The following is a 24,358-nucleotide window of genomic DNA, read 5'->3' as shown; positions in this document are numbered from 1 at the left end:
AGCATACAGAAAACCAGGGCCATACTTATAGGGGAAATTACTTACTTTACATCAGAGTTCCTCTTTAAACCGAGTCCGCAAGGTTGCCCCTTAAAGTGCAAGGGAGAATTCTGCGGACCCTCTATGTAAAGTGGAACTCTGCAGACCCTGATGTAAGGAGGAATGCTGCGGCCTCTCGTGTAAAGTGGAACTCCAATGTAAGAGGTTCTCTGGTCTCCAGAACCCCCTCTTAACTACAAAATGTGGTTTTATAGGAAACTTGAAGACTGGATTTGTGAAACACTCCCATAAGCTAATTTAATTGTGTCACCCTCTCTATGGCCACATAGACCCTCTCTAGTGTATTATTCATTTATTTTTTGCAGGTTATTATGAGAAATTACTATGCTTAATTAAATGTGCAACCGGTCTCCAGTTTTCCCTTTCCACAAAACCAGTGCTTTTAAAATAGTAGCTTTGAAAATAGATTTATAATGCAAGTATGGTTGAAGTGTAGAACGAAAGATGACTATAAGCATAAGTAGATGTGTAGATGGCTTATTTGATCACACACATCATTATTAGTTCTAATACTAACATGTTTTCCTCTTCCAGCTGGAGGACAAAAATGCACAGTGTCTATCAACATTCTCCTGGCTCAAACCGTTTTTCTCTTCCTAATTGCCAAGAAAATTCCAGAGACTTCCACGGCTGTGCCACTGATTGTAAAGTGAGCCTAACCCAACAACTTCTATTTGATGCAATATTTGTCAGTCTTGAATTAGTGTGCGTGTATGTGTGGCAAATATAAAATATTACCTATTTAGCCAGCACACGATGCTCTCAGCTATTCTCTTATTTTTAGACATCATCTCTTTAATTTCTGCTCAGCCGATTGTGCTCCGCCAACTAGAGGTTTTAGGGACTCTATTTAAAGAATTTTCAGAGACACTTATATGGGAGAGGAGACTTCAAGAATTTAAGCAAAAACTATACCATCATTATCTATAGAAGTTTTTTCTTTTTTTTTTTTTAAAAGCAAAGGTGTTTCACTTTGTAATTACATCTTATTGAAATGTAACTTTTTACATTTACATGTGGTTGAGGTCAAAGATAATATAGTATCGGTGAGAGTTATTTCTGTTTTTGTTTTTTTCCAGGTATTTAACATTCCTCATTGTCGTCACTATAACAATTGTGGTGAATGCGGTTATAGTTTTAAATGTATCTCTCCGAACGCCAAACACACACAGAATGTCCAGCTCAACCCGCGAGGTATGCGTTTACAGTAAACTTTTTTTTAAATTAAATTAAAGCTCTGTAACATTTGTTAATAAAAGTAAACAATATTGATTAATACAGCCGTGTTGCATATGGTTAAATACTGTGTACCTGTTGCCAGCATAAAACATCAAACTTGGGCATCTTTAGCGTTAAACCCACCCCAAGCCATTTGTAGCTGAGCAGATCAATCAATATTTTTTAAAGAAGCAACTAAGTACTAGTATTAGTACCAATTACACCTCAGTATAGTCAAGGGTGGAATAATATAAAGCAACTGCAATTTAAAAATATATATATATATTTATTGGGGCAAACATGTCGATATTTAAAGTGAAGGTGTAAGAGCAGTCTGTGTGAAGAGTCTCATATTACCTGGAGTCAGAAGGGCCTTTTGTGTTCCACCTTAAACCTGTACTAGGGGATAAGACTGTTCGAATCCGTCGGACTTTGGTGTGATTGTATGTGGCCAAGTCCGTTTGTTTGGAAAGTCTGTTAGAACTCCACTGAAAAGTCCGTCAAGAAGACTGTGGGACCTAGTCTGCCAGAAAGTCTGGTCATGTGTACGCAGCATAAACCTCCTAAACCATCCAGCATAAAAATTTATATTTAACCATTCTCAGATTATCTTATTTTTTTAATTCAGTACTCCCATTGTATTACATGGGGGAAGGAGCCTGGCAGTAGTTCTTTACAACTTCAAAACAAGACTTTTCTCTCTGCCAATGCAGCACAAAAAGTCCCTGCAGTGTCCAGCTCTTGCCCATTCGCCCATTATTTTTCATACCCTTCTGGATGGCAGAGACAACCAAGAGTATGGATCAACCAAAGGAATAAATGAGCCAAATGATACTCATGTGCAGTAGTAGCTAGATGTGGCCTGGACTTCTTTTCACAAAGGCTGTGTAGTGTAGGACATGGCCACACAATAAAGAATATAGGATCAGGGCTAATGGTAAGTATTTTGGTAGGTAGCTGCCACTCTGGGTGGTGGTGAGGGAGATTTAAAGGACAACTTGCTATAAGTCAAGTTGTCCTTTAAGAATACATTTCTATGCATGCATGGTACATGTAAGGTGGTTGTAAAGCCATAACATTTAATTTACCTTAAAGTGGAAGTTCACACAAAAAGTGAATCTCTGCTTTTCGGAACCCTCCCCCCCTCCAGTGTCACATTTGGCACCTTTCTGGGGGATGCAGATACCTGTATAATACAGGTATCTGCACCTACTTCCGGGAATAGACTTCGCGTCACCCCCCGTGACACACAGGTCCCAGAACACAGCGGGGACCAGTAAGGGCGACTCGGCATGCGCAGCAGGGAACTGGGAAGTGAGGCCGCAACGCTTCACTTCCTCATTCCCTCATCAAGGATGGCGGTGGGGGCAGCCGAGAGACGAGCGATTACTCGGCTTCGGCTGCCAACATCGCGGGCACCCTGGACAGGTAAGTGTCCATTTATTAAAAGTCAGCAGCTGCAGTATTTGTAGCTGCTGGCTTTTAATATATTTTTTTGGAGTGGACTCCCGCTTTAATGCATTTCCTGCATTAAGGTAAAAAAATGTCAATATGTGTATCGCTGCCTCGCCGCTTATGCTTACCTGAATCTGATCTCTGTACCCATCTGCTCTTCTTCCTGCTCTAACAGGCTTTACTGAGAGCAGCAGGAGCCATTGGCTCCCTCTGCGATCAATCAATTCCTGTGATGAGGTAGCAGAGGGCAGGGCCAAGCCTCACTGTGTGCGTCTATAGATGTAGGCAGCGTGGCTTGGAAACATGCTGCGGGTGTGCCACAATGTGAAGTGGCTCCCTATTATGGTACACCTGGAAGAGGAGGAGCAGAGAGCGCCGGTGGTGGACTGTAGAAGAGGAGAACAGAGGCCGTTCTGTGCAATACCATTGCACAGAGCAGGTAAGTATAACATGTTTGTTATTTTAAACAACAGGAGTGCTTTATTGCCATATACATAGATACAGAATACAGATACAGAAAACAGAGGAACAACTCAAAATACAGCCAAAACAGTTACAAAATGGTGCAGCATAGAGTGTCATACATTGAAAAAAAAAAACACACCGTCGGCAAAACTCAGAGCAGGTCGGTATTCACCATAAACAGTACTCAGAATATGCAAATGTGTCTAAACTCAGGCCTCCTAAGTGCTTACCGGACGAGGGGGAGAGCGGGAGGGGAAGAGCGGGGGGAGAGGGAGGGAGGGGAGAGGAGGGGGGGGGACAGGAGGGGGGAAACAGGGGGGGGAACAGACAGAGGCAAAGTCCCCAGAAGAATTCAGACACTGTTAACTAGAGGTCCACGGGAGCCAGACTTTGTCAAACTTCCATGGACATCCCCGATTATGATACGTTAATTTATATAACGGGAGGATACTATTGATATTTCTTTCCCACATGGCTACGCTGGGGGGACGGGGTGAGAGCCATTTGCATAAGATCTCCTTCTTTGCATAGAAAAGGAGGTACGAGATCAGCAACTTAGTGTGGTAAGGTGTGTGTTTGTCTGCATGAGTGCCCAGCAGGGCTAGTTCAGGGGTCCTGGGAACCCCCAACCCCAACCGGACATTCAAATGGTCAAAGATCTCAGTCCAGAATCCATCCAACTTTCGACAGTCCCAGAACATGTGCAGATAAGATCCAAGCTCAGTTTTGCATCGGGGGCAGTGAGGGTCTCTGGCGGGGTAGATTCTGGACAGACGCACAGGAGTGTGGTATACCCGATGAAGAAATATCGTTTGGATAAGCTTGTCACTCGCGGATATAACCATCTTAGTGCCCCTTTCCAAGCAATCCTCCCAGTCTTCCCTCACCAGTGTTGGGATATCAATTTTCCATTTACTCCAGAGCAAATTCAGTTTGGAGGGCTCAATTGGAAAAATGACACGGTACACATCCGACAGGGTTTTTTTTGGGCCCTCCCCCATGAATGACTCTTCCAGCGGAGTAGTCTGTAATGTCGGGGGCACAGGGAACTGAGCTCTGACTGCATGGCGCAGCTGGACGTACCTGAATTACATCCAACCGGGCAAGGCGTATGAGACGGCCATTTGATTAAAGGGAAGCAGGCTACCCATGGCATATTGTCCCCCAACGTTCGTACACCAAAATGCACCCATACACGCGGATCTGGGACCGTCCTATGTTTGTTATTTTAACATGTTTGTTATTTTAATAGAATAAAAATTGACTTTACAAACGTTTTAAGATCACTGACCATGACACTGCATAAAACATCATCTTAATATTATTTGTGAGCTCTTATCATTTTGACCCAAGTAAAGTGATTCTAAACTTTACATCATCTATTGTTATGTGTAAAAACATGTGTTGTGCTTTAATTTATGCATTTATTTACTTATTCACATAATTAGCTGTTTTTAAGAAAGCTCCCTCGTCTACTTAGAATGCATGTACGCCAAAGTGATATAACCCCTCCTCCAGCTCCACTCACAAGACGCTGCAGTTCAATTGGACTGATGATCAAGGCTGATGAGTACATGCTGAAGAAGCCAAGAACTGAACTCATGTTTGAGAGGCAGAAGGAGAGAGATGGACTCATGAAAATTGTGCTAGAAAAAATAGGTATTGAATATATAGTAATGTTACCCTCATTGTTTCAGCCATCAGAATTAACTAATTTAAGTGAGTGGAATTCTAACCTGAGACAGTTGTCACCAGAGCATTTTTCCCCACTGACAAGTGTCCCCTCTATTTCTGTTCTGTAAAATTTTGGATTTTCTACCACTTTTTGTCTCATTGACAATGTTTACTGTGATGGATGCTGTATTAGACCCTGATCACCATCATCCATAGTTGCCAACATTGTAAAAAAAAAAAATCGGGACACTTTTGTGGCAGTAGGCGGAGTTGTATTATAATTAGGGGACGGGGCATGCGGTTATGGGTGTGGCATAGAAAGGGGTGAAAATGCGGCACGCAGAGCAGCGATAATAAATTAGAATCACTTGAATTGAGCGATATAATGACAGTGACAATTCTGCAGCATATTTCAGTGTTTTTGATTTGATTACATTATTGAATATTTTTATTATTATTATATTATTATTTGTTATAATTATTTATAGTTATTTATTATATTCTAATTTATGATTTCGCTTTTCAAACTTTATCATACCCGGGATGTCTACTAGACTTGTTTGTACAGATTTAAGTGAGTTATTCCTAAGAATTACAGGCCTACAATATAAAACACCAAATTTCCATGCAAAATAATTGTACCGCTTTCAGCATCAAAAATCGGACATAATCATACCGCCAGGGAGGTTAAAGGGACATGTTTCTAAAAATGGGAAAATGTGTACCAACTTTGCAATTTTGGATTGTATTAGTGATCTAAATGATTGTGTTAAATTTCAAGAATAATGCTTACGGTATGTATTTTTTTTTGCAGGCAAAGGAATGGCAAATGGCACTGTGCAAGATCTCATCCACAGTTTAAGCCACGCTGCTCCAGAGATACGAGCCACAGTAGAGGCCTGTAACCACATAGCAAGAACTACAAGGGAAAAGAATGATTTTAAAAGTGTGAGTTTTTAAACTGAGAAAAGGAGCACCCGTTATGTAACCATCTGCTTCTTATTCAATCATGTCATCTTGCTGCTGGCAGGATGAGAAGGAATTATTCCCTGAAATCACAACTGACATTATCCAATAAAGAGCTCTTATTTCTAACTGCAACTGGTCACAATTGGCCTAGAACAGGTCTCACTTCAGCAACGTTAATTCCAGGTGGTTGCTTTTGGTAACTGGACTTAAAGGCCAACCCCTGCAGAACATATTCTTTTGTTCTGGTTAGAGTGGGGTAGGGTTTTAAGTCAACTACTGTAATGCCGTGTACACATGATCGGACAACAAATGTTGGATGTGAGCTTGTTGGCGGAAAGTCCGACCGTGTGTATGCTCCATCGAACATTTGTTGCTGGACTTTCCACCAACAAATGTTGGCTAGCAGGTTCTCAAATTTTCCGGCAACAAATTTTTGTTGTCAGACTTTCCGATCGTGTGTACACAAGTCTGTCGCACAAAAGTCCACCCATGCTCAGAATCAAGCGCTCGGTCTTGTAAAACTAGCATTCGTAATGGAGATATTACGTACGTCTTGTACATCACTATGTTCGTAATTGTTGGCCAACATTAGTGTGACTGTGTGTATGCAAGACAAGTTGGAGCCAATACCCTTCGAACCAAAAATCCATGGTTTTGTAGTCGGAAAGTCCGATCTTGTGTACGGGATATTAGGTTTATTGCCTGACAGAGGCTCTCTCCTTTCTCCACTCTACCTAAGTTTTATTACTTTTTGTAATAGGAGAGATTTCTTTCTTGGTGACCATACAGGAAGTAAGGGATAATATCCAAAATGCCTATAGAAACATGCATTTGAAGACACACCTGATAAAAGTTTTTTGCCTACATTATCATTCCTACATTATGTTTTAAAAAAAATTATACTAATTGGTAACATGTTCTGCTATACTACTGTGCTCTTTTCTATGGTTGTTTCAGATAGCCCGAGCAAACATAGCGCCGTAGTAACCAGGAGCGGCCATTCCATAAGGGGTGCACGGGTGCATGCTGGGATGCATGTGGGATGCCGGACTTGTAGGTTTCTATGAGTTTTTGTTTTTTCAAGCCCCGAAGAGGACTGCAACCCCCAGCCCACCCACTTGTGACAGTAGCAAATCAAAATTCGCTAGTGTCTTACAGTTTCTCCTCCCGACTAATTAGGACAGGAGGCAGAACGGGTTGGCCAGGAGGAGAAGCTGAGGAAGCTGCAGAGGGGCTGAGTGCAGGGGACCGAGGAGGGGTGAGTGCAGGGGACTGTGGAGATCTGAGTGCAGGGGACTGTGGAGGGTTGAGTGTGGGGGCCTGTGGAGGACTGAGTGTGGGGGGACTGTGGAGGGCTGAGTGCGGGGGACCGAGGAGGGGTGAGTGCAGGGGGACAGTAGAGGGCTGAGTGTGGGGAGGGCTGAGTGTGGGGGGACCGTGGAGGGCTGAGTGTGGGGGAACGAGGAGGGGTGAGTGTGGGGAGGGCTGAGTGTGGGGGGACCGAGGAGGGCTGAGTGTGGAGGGACCGTGGAGGGCTGAGTGTGGGGGAACGAGGAGGCGTGAGTGTGGGGGAACCGAGGAGGGCTGAGTTCAGGGGACTGTGGAGGGCTGAGTGCAGGGGACTGTGGAGGGCTGAGTGCAGGGGACTGTGGACGGTTGAGTGTGGACCGGGGGTGGGGGGGTTTGTTTGCCACCCCTTCTAAAAAGTAGACACAGATATTAATGGGTTTATTTTTTCAAAAGATTAAAGTGATTCTAAATGATTGTTTAAAAAAAACATGTCATTCCTGCTCTGTGCAATGCTTTTACACAGAGCAGCCCCAATCCTACCCCTTGCCAAGTGCCCCCAGAGCAAGCCAATTGCTATTGGGGGCACTGGTGCTTACTGTATGTGTCTATAAACTAATAATGTAAAGGTACGGCACTACTTATAAACAGCAATAAAGTGAAACAGTTTATAAATTCAAAATCAAAATATTTTGAGTCCAGGGGGGGCGTGACCGGATGGTGATGGCGGCGGTGTGTGAGGAGTGAGTGTGAGAGAGATGTGTGCTCTCACTGCACGCTGACGGGAGCTGGTATCAGCTGCGCCTGTGACATCCCCGTTTGATCTCCCTAACGGAGAAGGCTCTGGCTCGGTGTGCTGGGGAGACCTGTGGTGCCCAGCAGTGGTTGCTGACGGTCGGGAGAGGCAGAGTGTGACGGAGCGGTGGGATCTTTTGAGCACCGGCGGTGTGTGGAGGAGGGTGAACGGAGGGGAGATCTCTCAGCTCAGCCCCTGGAGGTGAAATCCCGTGAGATCCGCTCGAGAGAGGAGCCACATCACTGAGACTGGGGAGGAGGCACAGCCACTTCCAGGTAAAAGCCAGCTAAACCCAGCGAAGAAATTTAAAGGCATAGATATATTATATATTGTTATGCAGTGACTGTGGAGAGACGTTTTATTTCAAGCCAGATCCCCCCCATCATTGCCCCGTTTGAGTTGATTTAAAGGAGAAATAAGAGGGGAGTTGTTGTGAACGCTGTATTATCCTTGGGGAAAGTGTTGCAGTAAGAAAGAAATATACAAATACATATACTGGAAAAAATAGCTCCTGCTGCTGCTTTCCCTTTAAGAAATTAGTTCAAATCAAATCCACTCATGTTTAAAGTTCTGGACCGACTGCGGAGTAGCTGAAGCCGACCTCTCCTCCCCTTTTTTTTTTTTTTTTTTTTGCCTTGGCCTAGGGAAATTACCCCCCTTCAAAAAACGTTATTGTTTTTTTTTTTTTTTTTTTTTTTTCCCGGGGACACTTACGGATCTGAACGATGTCTGCAAGGAGGAGGGGGGAGGAGCATGCCAGGCAGGAAAATGTGGGGGCGCAATCTTTGAGATCCGCCAAAGAAAAAGATAAAGAAAAAGACCCCCAGTTCACTGCAACAACAGCTGGGATAGCTGCTGCGGCCAAGTTGGAAAAATATGCCCATGCTCATACTCCCGATAATACGCCAACCAAGGGGGGACAGGGGAGTCTAGTAAAACCTCCAACGGACAGAAAGAGTCAAGGGCAACTGTCACAAACAGGCGTAAAACAAATAAATAACAAAAACGCGGGTGCAATTGGAAGATCAGAGTCAGATCCCATGCTGGTACACCCAATAAATGGTGAAGAAGAGCCGACGCTGAAGGAGGTCCTTGGGGCTGTTAACGTTTGCAAACAATCATTATTGGAGCTATGCGATCAAACAAGAAGTATTAAAGAAGAGCTGGCCTTTATACGGCAGGAACTTCAGTTAACGGTTGACAGATTAACAGCAGCAGAAGGTAGAATTTCTCAGATTGAAGATGAGGTGTATCCATTAAATCAAGAGGTCAAAGATTTAAAAATACAGATGGGCAAATATGAAGGGAAACTGGATGAATTGGAAAACAGACTCCGCAGGGACAATATAAGACTGGTAGGCCTCCCCGAGAAGTGTGAAGGCTCTGACACAGCTGAGTTTCTGGAAAAATGGCTTGTTGAAGTGTTTGGCAGAGAGTCTTTCTCCCAACAATTTGCTATTGAAAGGGCACATAGAGTTCCGCCTAGAATTATGCATCGGGGGGGTCAGCCTAGATCTGTACTAATCAAATTTTTGAACTTCCGGGATAAGGTTGTTTTGCTTCGGAGGGCCAGGGAGATGGGGAGTGTCAGCTACAAGGGCGCTAAAATCTCGTTTTACTCTGACTTTTCCCCTGATTTGCAGAAGCGCAGAGCGGAGTTTATAGAAGTCAAGCGTAGACTCCAGAAATTGGACATTACATATGCTCTGCTCTATCCGTCAAGGTTACGGGTAGTAGCATTGGGAGAGACTTTATTTTTTGATACGCCTGCAAGGGTAGAAGCATGGTTGCAGGAGAAGGGAGATCAGTTATTGAAGAAATGATGTGTTTTTCTTTTTTATATATGCATGTGTATGACCCCCTTTTCACTTCATTTATCCTTTCTTTTCTTTTGTTTTTTTTTGTTTTTTTTCTCCTTTCCCCTCCCTCTTTTATCGGGAGAGGGGAAGATTAGCGAAGGGGGGATGTAATGGGTGCACTGTAAATGAAGTAAGGGTAGATGACACACTAAAGTCAGGGTGCAGAGAATGGCACACAATATAGTAAGAATTTATGCTTGAGGAAGGGGAGGGTCAAAAGGGGGGGTTGTTGAGTATTGGGGGGGAGTGGGAGGTGGGTGGGGATGGAAGCATGAGAGAAGGAGTGGGGAGGGGGGAGCATGAGGGTATGTGTGGGAGTGTAGTGGTCACGGTAAAAACCCCTAGGGGTAACCTAGATAGGTATGGAGAGGGTAGGGGGGAGGGAACAGGGAAGATGGAAGCATACAAAATTCAGGAAAAGGAAATAGGTAATATTAGCACAGTCATAGATGTTAATTTAAAAGTAATGAGTAAATACGGGGTAATGGTGTGTGTAGATAGAAGGTTTGGATCTCACGCTCACAAGAGGAGACTGAGAAGGGTTGACACTAGGGAGTATAAAAGATGGTATAGCTTTATTAAAGTACTCACTAAGTGGGATTGCACTTTTCTTTTTACATCCCCCCATTGCATTCGCCTCTTCGGCATGAACTATAGAGGGAGAAGCAGGGATTATTTCTGCTCAACGTCAGGGAATTCAAGCAATTTAAATGTTAATTTTGAGCCTTCAGGTTTTACTCTTTTCTCGCTCTTCTTTTTTCTTTTTCCACACTTCCTAGAGTTATGCAGTCCAGAGTTTTGAATATTGGCTCTTGGAATGTCCGAGGGCTGGGAGCCTCTGTAAAAAGAGCAGTAGTGTTCGACACCTTGGAAAAGTGTGGAGTAGGATTGATCTGCCTACAGGAGACACACCTAAGTAAAGAAACTATATTAAAAACTCAGAGTAGGAAATTTCAAGTCCAGTACCATTCAGTCCACACCTCTTACTCAAGGGGAGTGGCCGTGTTGGTAAGGAGAGAGGTGGCGTTCTCCTGTCGGCAGATCAATATAGATAAAGAAGGGCGGTTTATCTTTTTACACTGTGTAATTGAAAATCAGGAGTATGTTTTTGCAAATGTTTACATTCCTCCCCCATTTAAAATGGAAGTTTTATATTATTTGATGGAATTTATAGCGGACAAATCGGGGATTCCTGTTATAGTAATGGGAGACTTTAATGAGGTTATAAATAAAAGCCAGGATAGGTTTCCACCAGGAATATATATGCAAACGGAGGCTGAGACTCGGCTGTCTCGATTTTTGCTGGAGGGGGGCCTGTCTGATATATGGAGAAAGCGTAACCCGGACCAGTTACAATATTCATGTTTCTCAAGCTCATACTCCTCACTCTCAAGGATAGATTTAGTCCTTGGGAATGAGGAGGCAAGCCGTGTAGTAAAGGAAATAGTTTATCAACCTAGAGGGGTGTCAGATCACTCGCTAGTGACAGTTTCGGTAAATCTAGGAGGGATAAAGCCCCCAAGAGTATGGAATATGAATCCAGTGTGGTTTGAGTTAATTGGGGACCCCGAGAGGGTGCTGTTTAGTGTGGCAGAGTTTGTGGAGTTTAACAGCGGGTCTGCAGAGATTGGAGTAATATGGGATGCATTGAAGGCCTATCTTAGGGGTATTCTTATCCAACAGGTAGCGAATGTTAAGAAAACATCTAATGAATGGGAGGATAGGGTTGAAAGGGATCTAGTAATAGCAGAGAGAGCCTATATAGAAAACCCCACCCCAGAGAAAAAAAAAACATGGTTAGAGAAACAACGGGAACACAAGGCAGTGGTTATTAGGAAAATAGAGAATAAAAAACTGTTCCAGAAACAAGTGGAATATGGGGAAGGGGAAAAAGTAGGAAAGATGTTGGCACAGATTGTAAGAAGTAACTCCTCGCCATCCACTGTCCCAGTAATAAGGACTGAGAAAGGAGAAATATCAGCACAGAGCTCAGTGATTACTGATACCTTTAGGGTATTCTATGCCAAACTGTATTCTTCACGGGGGACAGAGGTTGGCGAGGATATGGATAGGTTCTTTTCGAATATCAAAATGCCTTCCCTAACAAAGGAGGAGAATGAGATAATGGAAGCCCCATTAACAATTGAGGAAATCCAGTGCGCAGTAGCAGCAATGGCCAATAAGAAATCCTCAGGGCCAGATGGTCTTCCTTTGGAAACCTATAAACATTACAGTAAAATATTGCTTCCAGAGCTCCTGAAAGTATTTAACTGGGCAAAAAAAGAGGGGAGATTGCCAACTTCAATGACTGAGGCAACAATAATAGTCTTACACAAGGAGGGGAAGGACCCATTGGAAACACAGTCCTATCGACCCATTTCCCTTCTCTGTGCGGATGCTAAAATATTAGCCAAAGTATTAGCCATTAGATTGAATAAAATTATTTCCAGGCTGATACATCCCGACCAAACAGGTTTCATCCCGGGCAGAACTACAAGCACAAATATAAGAAGACTATATCTTAATATGCAGGTACCTATAGAGAATGATGGCAATAAGGCAATAATGGCTTTAGATGTAATCAAAGCCTTCGATAGTTTAGAATGGCCCTATATCTGGCGGGTACTGAGGGAATTTGGGTTTGGCCCTAATCTTATTGCATGGGTAAAAACTCTGTATAACGGCCCTAGTGCTAGAATTAGGGTCAATAATGAATATTCAGATAGGATTTTTCTAGAGAGGGGGACAAGACAGGGGTGCCCTTTGTCACCCCTGATCTTCGCCCTAGCAATAGAACCATTAGCTATTGCAATTAGATCCAGTAGGAATATGGTCGGTTTTCAAAGGAGGACGAGGGAAGAGAGGATAGCGCTATATGCGGACGATATTCTCCTCTTTCTGGGGGACACAGAGCAGTCCCTCAGACAAGGGATGAAACTTATTTCAGATTTCGGGAGGTTCTCTGGCCTGGAGATAAACTGGGAAAAATCAGTTCTTATGCCATTGGATAAAAGTAGGGCCCAAAGCCCAGGGACAGGCGCGCAGCTGGAAGTTGTGGAGCGCATGAAATACCTGGGGATACACATACAAAAAGATCCTAATAAATATATAAATGATAATTTGGTTCCATTAATAGCTAAATTCAAGAAGAAAATCGAAATCTGGAAAAGACTCCCATTATCGAATGCAGGGAGATGTAACTTGATTAAAATGGTATGGATGCCTCAGTTGTTGTATGTGTTACATAACTCCCCGATTTGGGTAGACATAATGTGGTTTAGGAAAATAGAGGTACTATTCCGAGAACTTATATGGAAAGGGGGAGTATCCAGGATAGCTCTACAAACCTTGCAATTACCTACAAGAAAAGGTGGAATGGCAGTTCCACATCCAAGGAGCTATTTTTTAGCTGCGCAATTACAACACCTGGACATGAGCGAGGAGATGGGTGGAGGAATTAATAAGGCCTTAATATTAACGGAGACACCCCATAAGAATATGGTAGAAGCTCTGGAGGCAAATTCATTTCCCAAAAAAAAATACCCACAATAAAACTAGTAGTAAAGGTGTGGAAGGCAGTTAAGGCGATTAAAGGCCTGGGAGGCTTAACTCAGTACACCCCATTGTGGGACAACCGAAACCTGCAGGAAATGGAAGAAATAGGGGTATATAAAGATTGGGAAGTTAAAGGGATAGATAGGTTGGCCCAGTTATATACAGGGAAAATATTAAAAACATTTAGTGCTTTAAGATCAGAGTTTGATATACCCAAACAATCATTTTATAAATACCTTCAAATCAGACACGCCCTAGGGAAACAATTTAATAGGCAAGGTCCTGTGTGGAATAGCTCCCCTATTTTTACCAGATTAAAGGCCCCAGTGAGGACAAAAGGATTTATAGCGGATGTATATCCAGTCATATGTGAAGGAAGTATAGGAAGCCCAGAAGGGTTTAAATGCAGAAGGAAATGGGAGGAGGAGTTGGGAACATTCACGGATGAACAGTGGAGGAAAATATTGGAGGATGGTTACTCAATCTCAGTTTCGCCCGCCCAGAAGATGTCACACTTAATGCTGCTGCATAGGGCCTATTATACACCAAAAAGACTGTTCAGTTTTGGACGTAGAGCAGATGATAGGTGCCCTAGATGTCAAGAGTCTGGAGACCTAGCTCACATGTTCTGGCGATGCCCAAAATTGTTTCGTTACTGGTCAGAGATTGTTATCACCTTGAATGAAACATTTGGTGTAACGATCAGAGGGGATCCAAGGATATGTGTGCTGGGCCTGGGTGAAGCAATAGGGAGATCGCGACAGACCAATAAAGCAATACTGAGATGTTTGTTTCAGGCGAGAAGATTGTTAGCTCAAAGGTGGCAAGCAAAAAATGCTCCTTCAGTAGTGGACTGGCAGACAGCAACTATGGAGACAATATGGAAAGAGAGGGTGATATATTTGAGAAGAGGAAATTTTAAAGAATTTAAAAAGATGTGGAAACCCTGGCTGGATAGAATGAGATACCCAGAATGAGGTATGGGAGAGGTGAAAGCTGGGTAGAGAGAGAGGAAGTAGGAGGGGAAGGAGGATTATATGAGTAAGGAGCGAAAAGAGGGGTTAGATAGAAGAAATATTGACACATCATGGATAGGAATGTTTTCTAAAGGTTTTTCTATTACTCATTAAAGTATTACTGTATTTGTAAAGGTGAAATAAGTGCTACACATGCTATAGAGAATGCTTTTTTTGCTTTTATTATGTAAAAGTATGTTGAAAATGAATAAAGATTATGAAATTAAAAAAAAATATTTTGAGTCCTTTAAAGTTGTTCTAATCACTGTGCTTCAAAAGGAAAATGTGCCTTATAAGCTCTCTCAGAAGTGCTCCACCACAGTGAGGGCAAGAATTCCCACTCACCAACCACAAGTGTCTATGAAGGGCCCCACTTGCTTTTCATTTAGAATCCAATGATGTCTGTTCTCATCACTATCACAAGGATACTGCATACACCAAAGATCTCCTAGAAATCCTTCCACTTCATAGGCAATGAGTCGATTCCAAAGAGATCATGGGTGATATAGTATAGTATTTTTTATTTAAAAATTTCACTAAAGAAAATTATTATTTTGCACTTACATTTAAAGGTATAGTTTTTTTATTTAAAAATGTCACTAAAACAATATATTATTTTGCACTTACATTTAAAGGTGCTTTTAAGTAAGCACCAACACAGTCAGCCTTGTCGAATAAAGCTACGCCACTCAGCCGATCTCTATATACTATATTACCCATGATCTCTTTGGAATTGACTCATTGCATATGGAGTGGAAGGATTTCTTGGGGATCTTTGGTGTATGCAGTATCCACCAGTCTCGTGATAGTGATGAGAGTAGACATCTTTAGATTCCATATGAAAAGTGAGTGAGGCCCCTCATGGCCACTTGTGGTTGGTGAGTGGGAATTATTGCCCTAACTGTGGTGGAGCACTTCTGAGTGAGCTTATAAGGCACATTTTCCTTTTTAAGCACAGAGATTGGAAGAATGCTGATTATATTAATTAAGTTATGAAATGTAACAATCACTTTATTTCTGTTTATAAGTAGCGCTGTACTTTTACATGATTAGTTTGTTTTTAAGGTGATCTTATTTTACTTAAAGAGGCAGCTGCTGTTGTACATAAAGTATTGATTTCACTGAATAGTTTGGTGCTAAGTTTATCACATTATATATTCTATGTGTTTATAAAACACACAGAGCGCTGCTCAGTCCCACCGGCCCCCTTCTCACTGGTTGTGATTGACAGCAGTGGAAGCCAATAGCTCCTACTGCTGTGTCTGAGCCAATGAGGAGCGAGAGAGCCAATAGAGCCTCTGCTCATGTGCATATTGCTGGATTGACATCGGGCTCAGGTAAGCATTTGGGGGAGGCTTGGGAGGCAACTGCATACTGAAGGTTTTTTGTCTTAATGCATTAATGCATTAAGGTAAAAAACCTTTAGGTTTTAGAACCACTTTAATTTGTCATTAGTTTGGAAAATAAAATTTTAAGAAAATAATAAGGTACTTTTGAAATTGACGTCAGCAACACATCTCAAAAAAGTCGGGACAGGGCCATGTTTACCCCAATTTTAACGACACTCTGTAAATGTCTGTGAACTGAGGAAACCAGTTGCTGGAGTTTTGGAGAGGAATGTATTTTCCGTTTCAAGATGCATCAAATATGTTCAAATATAGACTGCAGACGGGTCAGTTTGGCACCCTGACTCTTCTACTATGAAGCCATACTGTTGTCATAGATGCAGTATGCAGTTTAGCATTATCCTGCTGAAATATACAAGGCCTTAACTGAAAAAGACATCATCTGGATGGGAGCATATGCTGGTCTAAAACCTTTATATACCTTTCAGCATTAATGGTGCCTTTCCAAATGTGCAAACTGCCCATTCCATACACACTAATGCACCTCCACACCATCAGTGATGCAAGCTTTCGAACTAAGCGCTGATAAGCCGGAAGGTACCTCTTCTCATTAGTCTGGAGGATGTAGCACCCATGGTTGCCAAAAACAATTTCAAATTTAGATTTGTCTGACCACAGAAAAGATTTCCACTTTGCCATTACCCATTACCATTTTAAATAAGCTTTGGCCCAGAGAAGATGGCAGCAATTGGGAATCATGTTCAGATTTGGCTTCTTCTTTGCGTGGTAGAGATTTAGCTTGCATTTTTGGATGACACGGCAAACTGTTCTCAGGCAGTGATTTTTGGAAGTATTTCTGAGCCCATGCAGTTATGTCAATCAAAGAATTATGCCTGTTTTTAAGGCAGTGCTGTCTAAGGGCCTGAAGATTAGGGGCACTCAATATTAAGTTTTGACCTTGCCCTTTGTGCACAGAGAATTCTTCAAATTCATAGTTGCTAACATTGTAAAAAAAAATTAGGGACACTTTTTTGCCTGTTAGCAGAGTCTTATTATAATTAGGAGTGGGGCATTCATTTGTAGGCATGGTACAGTGTAAAAAGAAAAATGTGGATTGTCGAAAAATGGGTGTGGTTTAAATGAAATATTGGGCATGGCTCAAAGGGGGTGGGGTTAGAGTCTGAGATGAACGGGGGAGAGAGAGAGAAAGAAAGGGATAGGGAGGGAGGGAAGGAAAGAGAGAGAGAGAAGGAAAGAAAGATGGATGGAGGAACAGCAGGCCCAGATCCTACACCACAATAGAGATATGTCTATTCCAGAAAGTTTAACAATCAGCAGATAAAGATGCTCCAAACACCAGGTGTTAGAGCTTCAATCATCCTGGCACCATGGTTGGTATGGTGTCAGGATGATTTAAGCACATTATTTCTATCATTATATTGTAATATAAAATTCAATCACCATAATGCAGAATCAGTGGGAGCCATGAGTGTGTCATTTGCCACATCGCCTGCCACCAGATGCCATCAGGTGCCCCCAGCGGAGCCCCTCCTTACATCAGGTGCCCCCAGTGGAGCCCCTCCTTACATCAGGCGCCTGCAGCAGAGTCTCTCCTTAAATCAGGTGCCCCCAGCAGAGTCCCTTCTTACATCAGGCATTCCCAGCAGAGTCCCTCCTTACATCAGGTGCCCCCACCAGAGTCCCTCCTTACATCAGGCATTCCCAGCAGAGTTGCTCCTTACATCAGGTGCCCCCAGCAGAATCCATCCTTACATCAGGTGTCCCCAGCAGAGTCTGTCCTTACATCTGGTGTCCCCTGCGGAGCCCCAGTCCTTCCTTACATCAGTGTCCCTAGTAGAGCCCAGACCTTACATCAGTGTCCCCAGCGGAACCGCTATGCTTCCTTACAACAGTGTCCCCAGTGGAGCCCAGTCCTTACATCAGTGTCCCCAGTGGAGCCCTGGTGCTTTCTTACATCAGTGTCCCCAGCAAAGCCCAGTCCTTACATCAGTGTCCCCAGTGGAGCCCAGTCCTTACATCAGTGTCCTTAGCGGAGCCCAGTCCTTACATCAGTGTCCCCAGTGGAGCCCTGGTGATTCCTTACATCAGTGTCCCCAGCGGAGCCCAGTCCTTACATCAGTGTCCCCAGCGGAGCCCAGTCCTTACATCAGTGTCCCCAGCAGATCCCAGTCCTTACATCAGAGTGCCTAGCAGAACCCCAGTGCTTTCTTACATCAGTGTCCCCAATGGAGCCCAATCTTTACATCAGTGTCCCAAGCAGAGCAATAGTTACCATCCTCCCCATAGTTACCCTCTGTACATAGTTACCCCCTGTACATAGTTACCCCCTCCCAATAGTTAACCCCCTGTATATATTACCCCCCTCCCCCTGTACATAGTTACCCCCTTCCCAAAGTTACCCCCTGTACATATTACCTCCTTCCCCTGTACATCGTTACCCCCTCCCCCGTACATAGTCACCCCCCTCCCCATAGCTACCCCCCTTCCCCTGTACATATTACCCCCTCCCCTTTACATAGTTATCCCCCCTCCTGTACATTGCATCCTCCATGTACACAAGACAATGGCCACTGCCCCCTGAATATCTATGGTAGAGAATTAATGAAGTAATGCAGTAATGGCGGGGGTTACCGCTGATGATTGTGTGCCACTCACATGGGCTGTACACCAACATCCCCGCATAACACACAGATGGCAGAGCTGAGCAAACTCCTACAACAAACCGTGTGTTTAGAGGAGAGGGGAGGGGCCTCTGATTTGTGTAGCCAATCGGTTTCAATGTACAAGAGATTAGTCTACTTGTACACTGAAGAGAGAAGCCACTTGGCTGCCCCTCCCCTCTCCACTGAACACACAAGGAAAGCGGTGGCGGAGGCCATTTTTTGTAGCCCGTCGGCCAATCAGGACAAGGGTCCCAAAATCAGAATCGTCCCAGGAAAATCGTGACTGTATGCAAGTATGCAAATTCTCAGCATTTTTTGATGATATTATGTACTGTAGTTGCTGATATATTTAAAGTCATTGCAATTTTATGTTGAGGAACATTATTCTGAAAATTCTTTACAATTTTTAGATTCAACTTTTCACTAATTGGTGAACTCCTGCCCATCTTTACTTCTGAGAAACTCTGACTCTCCAAGATACCTTTTTTAAAACCAATAATGTTACTGACCTGTTGCCAATTAACCTAATTATTTTCAAAACATTCTTCCAACTCTTCCTCGTTAGTACCACTTACTTTTCCGGTTTTTCTTTGCCCCATCCCAACTTTTTTGAGATGTTTCACTGCCATCAATTTTAAAATTTACCTTATTTTTTCTTAAAATTGTACATCTTCTCAGCCTAAACATTTAATATGTTTTCTGTTTTCTTTTTTATGATTAAATATGAGCTTATAAGATTTGCAAATCATTGCATTCTGTAGATTTTATACAGCATCCCAATTTTTTCGAAATTGTATATGGAATTATATAGCTAGTTAGGATGAAGTCCTCTACTAAACATGCTTTAAATGAATTGAGTACCGTATGTTTTTAACATATTTTTTGAGTAATTGCATGTACTTTCTTTCAGGAAAATGAAGAATGGATATTGATTGGCCGAGTGATAGACAGAGTGTGCTTCCTCATCATGTTTTTTCTGTTCATTCTTGTATCCATTGGAACGTTCCTGGCTGGTCACTATAACCAGGCACCAGCACAACCTTTTCTTGGAGATCCCAAACTCTACCTGCCACCATCTGAAAACTCTACATGAAATGATGTCTACATAATATCTGCCTTTGAGCCTTTATGGTGTCTACCTCTTCAACTGGAAACATGTATTAGATGTGCATTTGGAAAGCGAATGCATTTTTGGGTAGACAGGTTCCAAGTATTGTACATGAGAGTAGGTTAAGAGATTGGTCTTGGCTGTGTGGCCATCTGGTCATAGGCACCACTTATTGATGAACAGCACAGAAAGTGTTCAGGATACATTTTGTGGAATATTTTGGTCTTACGCTTGGGCTTACCATCATGAATAGTACCAAATGACTGAGAATAATTCATTTTTAAAAGGTTCACATCTGTGTTGGAATTTAAACTTGAAAAATGTATGGTAGTTCTAGTTGTAGTTCTGGTCTAAAGTTAATTTCCATGCTTTTTTCAAGGTGGAATTTAGTACTTACAGTATGTAAACTCAGAATACAAAATACACCATACAAAATGATGGGATATGTACATAACTTCAAGCTGTATTCAAGAAAAAGTGTATTTTAGTATGTATATATTTTGATCTGCTGTTGTTACATTTAATTGACGGTAGTTTTGAAGAGATTTTTACATTTACTTATTTGCTGTTAACTGTATAGAAAGTAAATCAAGCTCAACCAGATCATATCTGATCTATAGGTTTGCACTAAAGAAAAGGAACAGTGAGGTACAGTCACTATGCAGTATTACTGATTGGGAAATAGAGCCTGTACTAAATGTGACTGCCCCAATGGTCATGTTCATTTATAATAAACAGATCCATATAAAATCATAAAAATACTATAGGTTTTAACACAGATTTAATGGTCTGCTAAAAACATATACGTTACTTAACTCATGTGATTTATAAATGACTGACACCTCAAGAGATGATTGAATTTTGTATACTACGATCCCTAAGTAGACTGCTAGAAATTTGTTATTATTGGCATATCTGAGTTTTTCACAGTGAAAATGTTATCCTATTCATTTCCCTATAATATATAATCCAAAACAGCTTCTTCACTAGTAATCCAGTCATTGAAAATCAAATTGTAAAGTTATTGGTGACTAGAGGGAAACATTCCACTGCCTTCTGACAGTCTAAACATTGTATTAGCAAATACTGGTTTAAAGATCTGTCTTGTATTTTATGGGCACATTTGAGCCACTTCCTCTAGAATCACAGTGTGCACTATTTTACTCAGCATGTTGTCTATTTTCATAGCTTTTCATATATGCAGTACATTAAAAATCTATTATCAATGCAACTCCCAGTCAACACAAATTAGGTTGAGGGTTTAAAGGGAATGAAGCAGAACTACACTGCATCTGAGCACCACAAACCAAAAACGGTGTTTGATTTATTTTTAATATTCAAAGCAAACTCCCCCATCCACCCATGCATGCTTTATTTTGCTGAGAAATCACTTTGAGGCCGGGTTCACACCGCTGCGATGCGGGAACGCCGCAAATCCGCGGCGTTTTCCCGCATCGCATTACTCCCGCCGGCAGTTCACACTGCCCTATGCGGACGGCTGGGAGTGTCAATGATATGTTAATGACACCCCCAGATCCGTCCGCATATCGCAGTGCGATCTGCCGACTCGCACAGGAATCGGATCGCATGGTGTGAACCCCCATGCGATCCAATTCTGTTGCGGACCAAAAAAAGGGTCCCGTGCGAGTTTGCTGCGGGGCCGATGCGAATTCAGCCATACTATCTGTATGGCTGAACTCGCATCGCTACGGAGATCGGATGTGATTTGGGGTGCAAATCACATCCGGATCTCCCCCCGCAGCAGTGTGAACCCAGCCTGAAAAACACCCCCCCTGGCATCCATCTCTGGCCACAGCCATCTTGAGTAAGGGCAGAAGATTCATGTAGCATTTGCTTCCTGGAAACCATCTGCCCTTAACTCAGGCATGCAGGCGGAAGGGTGTGCTTAGCTGAGAAAGCCCCTCCTCCCCTCCTGAAGACTCCTGGGATGTTTGAAATTATTTGTCTAGGCCTGGAAAGCAGGCAGTAAATGGAGAAATGTAAAAAAAAAAGTTTAAAACAAGTAAATATGAAATACGTTCCCATTTATTTACTAATGCTAGCATCATAAGGATTAAAAATAGTCAATGTTGATTGAGAGAGTGAAGTTCTGCTTTAAAGCAGTTGTAAACTTGACTTGGTAATTTTTACTTACAGGTAAGCCTATAATAAAGCTTACCTGTAGGTAAAATGAATATCTCCTAAAAATGTTTAGGAGATATTTCCCCTGCATGCAGCCAGTGACATCACTGGCACATGCGCTCTGAAGGTCTGGCATACCTTGCCGGAACCTTAGAGCTTTGTGCAGGAAACCAAAGGCTCCTGCGCACATGCACGGGAGTGATGTCATCGTGGATGCAGCCAATCACCATGCCGGAGCTTGGGAACCTGGAAGAAAGACAGGGGGAAGAAGGTGTCAGTCCTCTCAACAGTGGCTTTACAGCACTGGAGGGCTTTGTTCCAAGGTGAGTTTTTCATAATATGCTAGTATGCGATGCATACTAGCACATTATGCCATTGCCTTGCAGAGTTATTTTTATTTTTTTTATGAACATCCGCAGTTTACAACCGCTTTAAACAATCTTCTCTCTCATTATCTGTGAGACACTCTGTGTCTATTTCCATAAAAGGGTTATCTGTGACTGGCAGCTCTCCAGTTTCCAGAAGACAATAGCTGTGATCTTACAAGTCACCTGTTGGCTAATCTGACATTGCAGTCCAGATACTTGTAATACCAGCTGCTGAGTGCCATCATTGATATCTCTATTAGCCTGTGCCAGATATTCATGGTGAATGCAGTATTATGACTCCAGAGTATCATTCCTCTAGAATAAAAATAGTAACTTAAAAAGCTTCTCAGTGATAAGAGTTCACCTGAATGAGCTGTAGATTAAGCTATATATTGCAAGAAATGTATTCTCATGCAACAGAAAACTATTTTGGATGCCACTATTGGCAAAAGTGCATGGTTGTGATAAACTCATTTTTGTTTAAGCGCAGATACTTCTATTGTTGAAAGTATTGTAATGTCTAAAACAATATTGACTGACATATTTCATGTTGACTGCAGTTGTATCAAATAACAGAAATGTAATGGCTAGACTTCAGTTAAAATAGGACTGACATTCTGATGAAATGTTCCCCATAGTCTCTTCCAGCCATCCCTAACATAAACATATGAATTCAGACTTCACACCAGCAGTTCACCACTTCAACCAGGACCTTCTTCTTTTTTTGTTATACCTGGCAGATTATGAATAAATGGGGAGGGTGAAGTGAGGAGACAGTGGGGAAAGTATAAAAAGTTCAGTTACACTTAAAGTGTTACTAAATCCAGGACCCTGCATTCACTATATCTGGTCACCCACAGAACAAAGAACATGGACATGCAATTATTTTAGTAAATATAAACTGCTAAACACCTTTTCTCAGCATTCAGAGCAGTCTTCTGACTTCTATCAGTGTTTTGTTAAAGATTGTAGGAGGAGATTTCATTCTCGTCGGATTGTCCTCTGAGGCTACAGGACCCCTGACCCTCTGTCTGGACAGTGCTGATTGGCCCTGTGCCGATCACATGCACCCTCCCAGGAAAAAACAAACTCTAACAATACACACCAAACTAAGCATGTGCAATGTGCCCCCATGGCACTGCACTACCAGCAGATGGATTGGGGACAGTAAAAGAAGGGGAGAATCAGAGAAGACAGTATCAAGCAGCCTATTTACACAATGCAGAGGGTTAACCCCTTAAACCTCATGTACACAGCTGCTGGTAAACGGGCGTTCAGAGGCAGTTGGATGTTTTTTTCAGCTGCCCCTGAACTCATCCAATGTTATCTTATGTGTACATGTACACAGGCTCATTTGAAGCCTTTTTTTAAGCACTTGTGTTTAGAGGCCTTTCTTTTTCATTTAGAAGTGTTTTTAAAGGTGCCCTATTTTTTTTTACATTACAAAATTTTAAAATGATAGCAAATGATAAAAAAAACACAAAAACAAAAAAGAAAAACTTGTAATTGCTTGCAATGCTTCATAGACCATTTATATACCCCTAATGAGTCCATGATCCAATCCAATACAGCACTAGCATTGCTGTTAGCCAAAGTAGAATTGGAATTTGACCCATATGTTGTTAGATTTGAACCAGATGACCCCACCATTGAGCTTGACCTCCAACTTGATCAAACATAGTATCATGATATTGAATATCTGGCTTTAATTTCCTCACATATGCTCATTTTGGGATCCATAGTAAAAGCACCAAAATTGACGTAGATACAAGTACACTGCTGCTCTCTCAGCTGCTGCTACTCACTCTGGCCTCATAGAATGGCTGAAATCTTATGATGTTATCTTAAATAAACGCTCTTAAATAAACGCTCCTAGACGCGAATGCGTCTAAACGTGGCATGCAAACTCGGCTAAACGACGTTTTTAAACACCATTTGTTTAAAGTTGTCAAACAAATAATTCAGAAGAGGTTGCCTCAGCGTCCCGTGTACATTAGGCCTTAGGTCTCACAGTGAGTATAACAAGCGTGCTTTACTGCATATACAGTCTGATTTTACTGTTGTGGGTTTAGTAACACTTTAAAAACGTTTGTGTTTAGTTCCACTTTGACTACTTCTTATAATTCACAGATTGCTGTTTGGTCAACTTTTTTTTTCCCCATCTTGACACTGTTTGGTTCTAAAATGTAAAATCAGTTTGAATTTATTTTTATGGACGTATTCGTAGGGTTCAGAGTGACATGGATTGTTTTCAAGTTTTAAAATGCGAGACATTTGTTTGCACTTTGTTTAAATTATGCACAATAAATGATGTATACGGTGACCGTGTGTCTAACGCTGCTTTTTTTTTTTTTTT

General features: G+C 42.2%; 1 protein-coding gene across 1 annotated transcript in view; it reads left to right on the top strand.

Moving 5' to 3' along the window:
• CHRNG (cholinergic receptor nicotinic gamma subunit) overlaps positions 1-24,325 on the top strand; it is a 38,532-nt gene extending 14,207 nt beyond the window's left edge. The window contains exons 8-12 of the mRNA XM_077487638.1: positions 595-709; positions 1,140-1,254; positions 4,647-4,857; positions 5,687-5,820; positions 19,295-24,325. Of these exons, the coding sequence (XP_077343764.1) occupies positions 595-709; positions 1,140-1,254; positions 4,647-4,857; positions 5,687-5,820; positions 19,295-19,477 (758 nt within the window). The 3' untranslated portion in view covers positions 19,478-24,325. The remainder of the gene's footprint in view (positions 1-594; positions 710-1,139; positions 1,255-4,646; positions 4,858-5,686; positions 5,821-19,294) is intronic.
• The last annotated feature ends 33 nt before the right edge of the window (positions 24,326-24,358 follow it).

The sequence above is a fragment of the Lithobates pipiens genome, unplaced genomic scaffold (genome assembly GCF_037356315.1).
Source record: "Lithobates pipiens isolate NorthernLeopardFrog02 unplaced genomic scaffold, aLitPip1_a1.2 Scaffold_18, whole genome shotgun sequence".
Classification (NCBI taxonomy): Eukaryota; Metazoa; Chordata; class Amphibia; order Anura; family Ranidae; genus Lithobates; species Lithobates pipiens.
Note: the sequence above shows the minus strand (reverse complement) of the source record. Positions and strands in the feature narration are given on the sequence as shown.